This window comes from Periplaneta americana, chromosome 12 (genome assembly GCF_040183065.1).
Source record: "Periplaneta americana isolate PAMFEO1 chromosome 12, P.americana_PAMFEO1_priV1, whole genome shotgun sequence".
Classification (NCBI taxonomy): Eukaryota; Metazoa; Arthropoda; class Insecta; order Blattodea; family Blattidae; genus Periplaneta; species Periplaneta americana.
In genome coordinates, this window is record NC_091128.1 from 105,207,415 (window position 1) to 105,217,985 (window position 10,571).

The 10,571-nt window shown below is 36.1% G+C and overlaps 1 protein-coding gene across 3 annotated transcripts in view; it reads right to left on the reverse strand.

Annotated features, from left to right (window-relative positions):
* Nucleotides 1-10,571, reverse strand: part of LOC138710756 (uncharacterized) — a 290,182-nt gene that overhangs the window by 268,718 nt on the left and 10,893 nt on the right. For all 3 annotated transcript variants that reach the window (XM_069841855.1, XM_069841853.1, XM_069841854.1), the window contains exon 2: nucleotides 6,716-8,037. In XM_069841855.1, coding sequence (XP_069697956.1) covers nucleotides 6,716-7,161 — 446 coding nt within the window. In that variant the 5' untranslated portion in view covers nucleotides 7,162-8,037. The remainder of the gene's footprint in view (nucleotides 1-6,715; nucleotides 8,038-10,571) is intronic.

Consider the following 10,571-nt stretch of genomic DNA (forward strand, 5'->3'; position numbering starts at 1 on the left):
TCTTTCTAAGAAATTAACAAAATCCTAAAAGGTAATTTGAAAACTTGTAAAATCCTAGATAACTTCTCGAAAGAAGAAACGTATTTCGAGTTTCTTGGAAATAAAAACCCTGGATATAATTATTATTTTTCACAGTCAATCTGTCATTTATGTCTACAAAAATCTCGACTGAAAATCTCGTAGAACTGGATAAGTGTAAAGAACGCGTCGTGTGTCGAGGGTGACAAGGCGAGACTCCAAAGAGATTTCCTTAGCTTCACACGAAGCACTGAGCCCAAGTGAACTGCTGAAACGTTGCCAAAACTAGCACTATTCGCCCGATATTTATATGACGTTACATGTTCTTAAACACGCGGCATCAGCCTTTAAAATATGTGTGTAGCGACAACTACGCAAACGAGATGACTTCTAGTATATTCGACCAAAGTGATAGATATGAAGACTTAACGTTAGTTCGAAGATGAAGCATAAATTTAAGTTAATTGTAAATAAAATTAATCTCAGCACTGAAATAGAGGACAGTTGCCCTCATTGGTCGAGCGAGCCATTAGATGTTGATCCTAAGTTGCTGGGTTAAAACCCGGGAGAGAGCAATGATTTTAAAAAGAAACTTCAATTTCTTAACGCAGGTATAAATGTTTATACGTGTAGAAGTAAATAAACTATCATAGATTTTCGACATGTGAAAAGATCTTGACCAATGGTTTCTCCAAAAATAATTTTTGTTTAGTGAACACAAAGAGTTACCGAGCGTTAATCCCTCTCTAAAAGACTTACGTGTTAGGTACTTAAGTGAAAAGTAACACTTCTCTAAAGATACACTTTCGATTACTTCCTGGGTAGATTAATTAGCAAATGAGCCGTTGAGAGCAGAAGTGGTGTAAGTCATAAATGGGTGATGAGGGTTAAAGTAAACATTCTGTAAAATACATCGCAAAGTAGCAATTAATATTAAATTTATTTAAACTATTAGTAGTCAGTGGATAGCACGAAGTACATATTAATTGCTACTTTGCGCTGTATTTTACAGAATTCTTATTTTAAACCTCATTACCCAATTTCGACTTACACCACTTCTGCTCTGAACGGCTCAAATGATACCGACAAAACCGCTTACAAGATGAAAGATATTGAAAGATATTGCTTTACTATAACAAAGTACAATGCTGTTAAAGTAGCCTAATTCACAAGTAGTCCATTATTTTTGTATGTTCTATTATAAAAAGCAATAGGAAACAGGGATATTATGCATATGCTAATGATCACACATTCATTTTTGTTAGCTTCATAGAAGCCCAACTGTCAGAAAAAATACCTGAAGAATTTAAGTGTTCGCTTGCATACGTGGTCGAGCGCACTCGAATCATTTCAGCTGCGCGTGCCAAGGATGTGTACAGAATGTAAACGACATTAGCTGCCAAACTACATGAAGTTCGTCCACAGAATAGCAGGCTGTATAGCATAGTTAGGTGAACAGAGGACGGTAATAATGTCTTGCTCTAATTCTAACGGTTGTCCAGAAAAAAAAATAGTATTCGCAAGCCCATGATGATATCTTTCTTAGTTTTCTTAATTCTGCGGCCTTTATTGTACGTTTTGTCCCATCTTTAGAATCTGAGTAAACGTTGTGGTGCAATCTCAACAGAAACGATGGCTCACAGAGACATCTGCCTACAGAGAAGGAAACTTGATGGGGAGAGGAACAGTTGATCAGTAAATTTGCCGAAAAATTTCTACTACATAAGAACTCCTATTTTTCGACTTGAATACGTCTTTTGTCATTAGAAAATGTCACATTTTTAGCGTAACACGGAATTCAGAAAGTCTCCGCTAGATGCTGCACATGCGTGTTGCCATCTGTCGAGTGTTGCGTAATCTACTTGCAAGTGAATACATAAGTGATGAGAGTTATGTGATAACTCATAAGAAACCCAAAATCAAATACAATAAAGCATTAAATAATAAAAAGAAAGAGGATTCAAAACCGAACTCTTTGCAGAAATTAATATTTTTTTTTGTAATTGTGCCTCTAGCACCCACTAATAATCCAATAATTCAATAGATTATAACTTACACAAATTTAAATAATAAGGAACAGTTGGACCATAAATTTGATTCTTCTCATTGTTGACATCCTTCGGTTGAGCTGTATTCAATTCGAAGCGGATAGTAAGATCTATTATATAGCCTGTTGTGTTGTTAAAGGCTAATATATCAACAAAGCAATAAAACAAAGACGTATCAAAATTCTGTGGATTCCCTGTCACTTTTTGAATCGGTTGTTAAAGATGGTGTACCAACAGGATTATCTAGCTTTGGTTGGGATAGGTGACAGCGAAATAGTACTTGGCGAGATGAGTCCGAAGATTCGCAGTGCGATTGCCAGACATTCGCCTTACAGTCTCCAGATAACCCTCCAGATAAAAAGCTAACCAGGTAGTCGTCCCAAGGGAACTCGAACTCACACTTTCATTTTACTTCGGAAATAACCTACACTTAAAATTGTTATCATTCTAACACCGAGAGAGGGGACTAAGTGGAAAACATTATTTCTGAAAGAAACCATGCTGATTATTTTTATTATCCTCGGCCGAGCTTAAACTATACGACTTAGATATCAGAATTCAGAAGGAAGAACGATTTCCGAAAGAAGTCATAAATATATAATTCTGAACCCGGAAGAAATCATGATCCAAAAGTAAATATAGAAAAAACTGAGCAATACATTAACGAAAAAAATTAAGATCCTTCCACGCAGTAGATTTAAATAAATACATGTGTGAACAAGGCATGCTGGAATTTGGTTTAGAGAAATTTTATGTCTTATCACTTTAAATAATGACTCAAAAATACATATGCAAGAGCAATTCACAGTGGAAGATATTTTTATGAGATTATAATGGAGCAATGGTGAAATTAAAGTGGTAGAGGAAACCGAAGTTATGAGAAAACCGCTATGTGGACTATTAATGTCAGAAAATTTGTCTGGGAATCTAACCCTTTGCTGAAGAGCAGTCAGATAATTGAACTACGGTTAGGTAAACGGTAACAGGATTGTTCATTTATCGCACCGAAAGAAAATTTGTATCTCACGGTATACATAGATAAGCGCGAGTTGAACATAGCGCAGACGACGCAAATAACGCTAGACCTCGCTTCTAAAAATATTAATGACATGAAATAATATTGCACGCCCTTGTTTCGGGAACACTAGGTACATTAACGATGCATGGCTCCAAGGTTACCCTAGATACTTGGTTATTACTAGTACATGGGCCTACCTACATGCATAAATGCGTATACATAAGTGAGATCATGACAGAATTTCTAACATCCTTCTTTATTGAAATCATCATAATACGGTAGCTCAGTGCTATCCAAAGCAGATTCGATACCGGGTTTTGCCTGAAAAATCTGAGGATAAGAGATATTCTTCGGGTTCTCCCATTTCCTTCTCTTCAGTAATTTAATTTCATTAACACTCTCCAATGATCTTATCTTTATCTCATTTGATAGGCCTACCATTTTGTTCACAATAAAATATGACATAGATTCGTGTACAAGCATGCGTGATACTTTGGAGATAGCCAGTGCGATGTATGTACTACTGTATAGTCGGCGCGTTCATTTAATATTCAGCAGTGGCGTAGCATGAAATTTTGAGCAGGGGAAGCTAACTCAAGTTGTCTTTCATGTACATATGAGAAAACGTATTACAAAAATATAGTCTTAAAATAAATAATAGTCAATGCCAAGTCAGCAGTCGAAGATTGATTCGAACCTCTAAGTAACACCAATAAGGGATGACGTCAAATGGTATGTAGTAAAATATGATTTCACTGTTTACACATACAGTATCTCTAACAAATAGACACTTATACGTTTAACATTAGCTCACTCCCTGTCATACTTAGAGAAATCACAATATTAACGGCCAATAGATACAGTATTACTATCATTACGTAAGTACGCGTCTGTGTTTTGATTATGTCCTTCATTGACAGCAAGGGAGTCAAGGGAGTCGGTCATTTGTTTTCTAAATCACACTTTTGTTCGTAAGTCAGTCTTGATAATAGAATTGTCCTAAAAAATTCAAGTAAATTGGTGTCAGGAACTGTTATTTCACTCATTATTTATTATACCAGCCACAATGCACACTAACGCTTCAACTGAACACAACTCACAAAAGGGATAATTCGGAAACTAAATTACTTCCATGTAAAAGCTAGCTTCTTGCGAGGGTAGTTTAGTTAGAAAGGGATGGAAAATCTGCGGGGTGGGTTACAGAGAAGAATGAGTGAAAGAAACCTGTCTGCTTGGAAGCTGGTGTGTGCAGGCTTCTTGTTTACTGCTGCATCACGAATCATCTTGAGCTGCCGCATCACAATATTTAACGCATAAATATAAACTCTATTAAAATTAATAAATAATTTTGTTCATAAACTGCAGGTTTATTATGAAATTATTATTAACTGGGAAAGCTGAGCTTTTTAGCTTATATTGACGCTACGCCACTGATATTCAGTCGGAAATCTTTATGTTGCGATTTTATCTTTTTCTCCACGCATCAATACTTGCATTGCCAAGCATTGTTGTCACGTTTCCGTTGTAAAGATCGTTCCTAGTTACAGTTACCATTAGCTATATATCTATTTCAACTCGCGTCAAGTCCACACCTGTGGAGTAACGGTCAGCGCGTCTGGCTGCGAAACCAGGTGGCCCGGGTTCGAATCCCGGTCGGGACAAGTTACCTGGTTGAGGTTTTTTCCGGGGTTTTCCCTCAACCCAATACGAGCAAATGCTAGATAACTTTCGGTGCTGGACCCCGGACTCATTTCACCGGCATTATCACCTTCATATCATTCAGACGCTAAATAACCTAGATGTTGATACAGCGTCGTAAAAGAACCCAATAAAAAAAATAAAAAAACTCGCGTCAATAAACTCGAGATATGACAACGGTGTTTCGTACTCCACGTGGAGTTGATATCGGCACGTCAATTACAAATGCTAACGCATCATTGGTAGTCATATGTTACCGCTTGTTGTGACTGGAGCGACATTTGAGAAGGCCTAATCAATAAATAAACTGTTATCTTATTTCTTAAAAGGAAGCGCCGTCTTTGATACTGGCTGGGTATTAATAAAACTCAGACACTATACATAAAGCAGGATTAGTAACGAAATGACGCTATCTATAACTTATGGTTATTTAATGACTCTGTATCAATTTCACGGTTACCTAGTGTCGGAGAAATTTGTGATAGCGAGATTAGTCAGAGGATTCGCCATGAGATTTCCTCACATTTGCCTCACAGTAGGAGCAAAACTCGGAGGAAACTAATCCAGGTAATCAGAAGAAGTGGGACTCGAACCCATTACTGAACTCAGCCCAACATCGAAGCACGAGTCCCGCTCGCTGATCCCTAGACTACTCCATTGTCGTTATGGATATTTTTAGATTCTTTGCTCGTACATAAATGTGAACCATATGTGAACGGAAAGGATTGTGCGCTTTAGTAATTATTGGTCAGATATAGGCCTAGACTAATCATTTCAATGTCAGTGTTTACATGCCCATCTGTCATCTAATACTTGACTTTGGAATCATATGAAAGGAAGAACTGCTAATAATTTGTTAAGTGTTTATAACAACATTAGGTTTTAGGGTTTCATGATGATTGTGTTTAAAAAATACTGTTTTTTTATTATTGTGAGTTGGAATTTAATTTCTCTTAAATTAAGTAAAGTCCCAGCACAGGTTTGGAAACCCAGTCATACTTCTCAATAAGAGGGAATTGCACTCGGACACAAAAATCAGTTAATTTCATTTCATTTTGTTATTAATTAAAATTAAATTCCACTTCACACTTATAGAAAATCAACATCTCAATCATAAGTATGAATGAAATCCGCCCATACAACAGACAAAAAGTCACCGGCGTAGCTCTGTCGGCTAAGGCGCTTGTCTACCGACCCGTAGTTGCGCTTGGGCTGATTATCTGGTTAGGTTTTTTCCGAGGTTTTCTCCAACCGTAAGGCAAATGTCAAGTAACGTAAGGCGAATGCTCGGCCTCATCTCGCCAAATATCATCTCACTATCACCAATCTCATCGACGCTAAATAACCTCGTAGTTGATACAGCGTCGTTAAATAACCAAGTAAAAAAAACAGACAGAATAGTAAAAATAACTTTTTCTCTATAGAGTGTCCCTAAATCTGACCGACGAACTTTAGAATCTGATAGATAAAACTTTTTAAACACTTTTTGTTAAGGAATAAATAGGATGCTATGTACTGCAGTAAGTGTTTTTCCTTTTTTCTTTTTTTTTTTTTTCTTTTTGTTTGTGTTTTTCTGTATTTTGGGGTCAAAAGAATACTTGTAACATTAATGATTTGTTTATTAAATTCATTAATTAATTTTCAAAGAACTGATTAGTCATTTGCATCCTGTAAAATCGCCCATTTAATTATAATTACATAAAACCTTGTTGCACTTAAACGATAGACTACGTCGTGGCCCATTTGTTCCTTAACAAGAGATGTTTCAAAAAAGGTTATCTGTCCGACCACAAAGTTTATCGGTCTAATTCAGAGACATCCTTTATATCACATGTCCTGAAATTGTGCATTTCTACCAGTTTATTTTGGCATACCTGTAACACTCTTTACTATACACTTCATATAAGGGAAAGAGTACAATAATGTAACTCACCCTCTGTCGTCTGGATAAGGAGACGCCGCCGAAGCACGACTGCTATTCCTGCTCAAAGAAGGCGATCTTGGACATTGTTGCGCCAATTCACTATCATCCGACAACGCACCGTCATCATTTTCAGCCATCCAATATCTGTCAAACACGACACTTCCTCCAGGTGAAGATAAAGCCACATCAGAATCGCAGGACATGTATCGAATATATTCTTCCTGACTTTCGCAATCATTGTCACCCCCATCTTCTTCTTCAGTCGCCTCTTCATCTTCGTCTTCTTCTTCTTCACTCGTTTCACTGTCTTCATCCTCATCTTCATCGTCTCCGTCATCACTTTCTTCGTACGTTTCAGTTGCTCTCATTTTTTCAAAATCATGTGGAGAATAATTTCCAAGAGATTTACTGAGAACCAATTTCAAAAGACTGCCGCCCTTGCTGTTTGGAAACATGTTGAATTCTGGCGATATTGGTCTCTTTAAGATATCAGCAGTCGATGGAATTCATTGTTTTTCTGTAACATTTTCAATTCTATTCGAAACATTCGTTATCGCAGTATTCTTCTGAATTGCTGTACATGTTTGATTCGATGTTTTTTGTTCAACAATCGTTGTATTTGAAGATTTTTGAGAAGTATTCTGCTGATATTCTAATGTAGTTCCAATATTTTCTTGCAGTTCCTCTGAAGATTGGTTTGTCTCTTGAATATTGTAAGATATGTGTTTGTTTTTCTCCTCGTGATATACATGTCTATCAAATTGAGAACCTTGTGAGAGAGGGCTTCCACAAGACATGTGCTGTGTTACGGAGGATACTTGATTAACCATTTGCACTTGCTTTATCTCACTAATGGGCTGTGTTACTCCCATTGTTTGCTCATAACCTGTTTGTTCATTTAATTCAAATTGTTGTTTCAGTTTACTATCAAGAGCAGTTGGTGTGTAACCTGTTCTTATTATTTGGTCTGGTTGTGTACTGTTTTGATTGACGGACTCAAAATGCTGCTTAAGCGTATTTAAAGATCTGTAGCCAACCTCAGGTGGTTTGGGATCTATAAGATTTCGTGCAAATGGTGAAGGTGATCGTCTTAACCATTCACTTGGTCTTTGAAGAACAGACTCTGGACCCCATATACTTGCTGGAAGTTCATTGTTTTGATTATCTAATGGGACATCGCATTTTTGAACCAGCAATTCCAAACTCTTACCGGGATCTCGCACCAATTCTATTGCCTCCACATGTAGCAAGTCTTTTGCGCTGTAGCCCTGGATGCCTAAGACGATATCTCCAGAAACGAAGTACTGAGATGCAAGAGTTCCAGGGAGCACCTGCGAAAAAAGAAAATAGTTTAAGAGCCTGCTCGCTGTCCTGGTCTTATACATTACGTAAATTATATTACCTAATTGTTTTCGGGTTAATTTTCTATAGATAATTTATATTTTATTCACTCGTGACATCTACATCTCACCATTTCATAAGACAATGGTCTGCAGAGATATTTGTCTGCAATCCAAGGTACTTCGTAAGCGGTAAAGGAGCGATGAATTTTGCCATGCTGTCTTCTATTTGGGAACAATATTCTTTCATGCATCATGTACATAAAACACAGAAACTCCAAAAATTTTCCTTTTAAACTATAAATGGACCGAATTTGGTAATTGTACATTAAGGAACTGGACTAGATGTCCTGGACTAATAGACTATTATATACCAACTTTTATGTAGATTGCCTAGCATTAATGAAAGATACATTCTAACATTTTTCATTTTTAGAATGTTTCTTTATTTAGATTACTTAACAAGCATACATGTAGGCTATATATAGGCCCTATAACTTACTTTTTTTTAAATTTACTCTAGAGTGAATGTCGTGAGGTAATAATAGTAATTTATAGTATAAGAGAGTAAAATCTATTTACTCTTGTGTGCTGTACAATATTTTACCCATTACTGGTATCTAAATTTCATTAATGCTAGACAGGCCTACATAAATTTAATTTTAAATTGCACACCTTTTCTTTGTAATGTGTTGTTTATGAGGAAGTTAAAAATAAATGTGTGGATTTTATTTTTGCTAATCTGTTGGTTGAAATATTTATTTAATGTAAATTTGTACCATCGTAGAAAAAACGTTGTACGACACACGTTCTTAAAGTTAACTTTTTGGCTCTCGTGTATTAGTGAAACTCTGCTTCGCCTCGTTTCACAGACTTTACACTCGTGCCAAAAAAGAGAACCTTTACGAACTTGTATCATAAATAACTATTAATTCACAACTGTAAATAAAGTCACTGTTTAGGACGGTGAAAGAAAGACCAGTTTACATACCAATTATGGATAAGTAATAAAAATATAATTTTTCGGCCATACATTTAGGTAAAGAAATTATTTAGCTATTATGTGTCTTTGAAAAATTATAATAATTCTTTTGTATAAACTTAATTTCATTGAAAAACAAAAATATTAACTTCTAAAGCAAACCTGTCATTAACAACATCCTGTCAACATACTTAGTTCACTTGCATCGTTGTTGCTATGTATCTCCTATTACATGTTTAATTTTTATTTTTTATTTATTTATTTTTTTATTTTTATTTATTTATTTTTTTTGTAAGTCGATATTTCTTCCGAGATTTAAACCTACGAATCCTAAAAGCAAGCTTAAGAAAAGGATGTGAGTAGCTTCCAGTTGTCTGTATTCTTTCCGTATTTAAAATCCAAATCATACTTCCATATTACAAAGTTACTTTGGAGCAAATACTATAACACTATACAATTCCAATTTTGTGCCAGGACTGATTCTTGCATTTAGGTTTTCATTGACCCATTGTAAGCTCTATATATGCGATGACTGGCCAAATCCAACAGATTGCCAGAGTGACACATGAATCCGATAGTAACAGGTCTCAGCCCTGACAGAGCCAGGTCCTATCTCAGCGCCCGGAACCCCAAGCTTCTCCAACATCATCATAGGAAACTCGTACTATACCCAAGACTTCGCCCCAGCCTTTTGCAGATGATGATGAAATGACGGGAAGGTGGAGAGTGTTGGTGGAATGGTAGAGGCAAACGAAAGTATCCCGAGAAAATTCCTCAGCAACGTCTGCTTTGTTCATATTCTATCATAACCTGGCCAGGGATCGAATCCTGACCGCCTGGATGGAAGACAGCGCGCTAGCACTTGAGCCACTTTGTCAGGGATTATTGTCCCTGTTCAATTTACTGCTAGCTATGAAGTGAATTCTACTAACAAGTTTCACCATTCACAATCAAGACATCTTGACGAAGGTCAAATGTTTAAAGTTTGCCAAACGTCTTATTTGCAGTTCATCAATTTCCTTCAAATCGATGGTCAATTCTGAAGACTCATTTGACCTCAACAACTAAACTGACAGTTGTGAAATCAGACAGCTGACCATCTTGTTTCTATTTGATCATTATTATGGTGTGTAATATAAATTTCACAATGCTTTTAGAATATAGAAAGCAATTTGGACATTGAAATGTATCGACAGTGCATGGAAAATATCCTTTACTATAAAACAAAAGTGTTTTTCACGTACGGAAATACAACAACACGACTGCTTTTCCCAAAGAAAATTGTTCTAAATGTCTGGGTGAAAGTTACCAAACTTTATTATCCAAAGTATAAAAAAGACCATTCTCCCTTGCACAACAGTTGCTTTTTTTTTTACTTTTAAAATTGTGTATAGCAGGTTAAGTTTTGCATTCTGTGTGCAATAATTATTTTTTGGCCTTATATATGATGCTTTTTATAATAGTATTTTCACATCACAAAGAAATTATCGTTAAGCTAGGCTTACAGCTTCAAATTTGTTGCATTATTTTTTCATATTTCTTG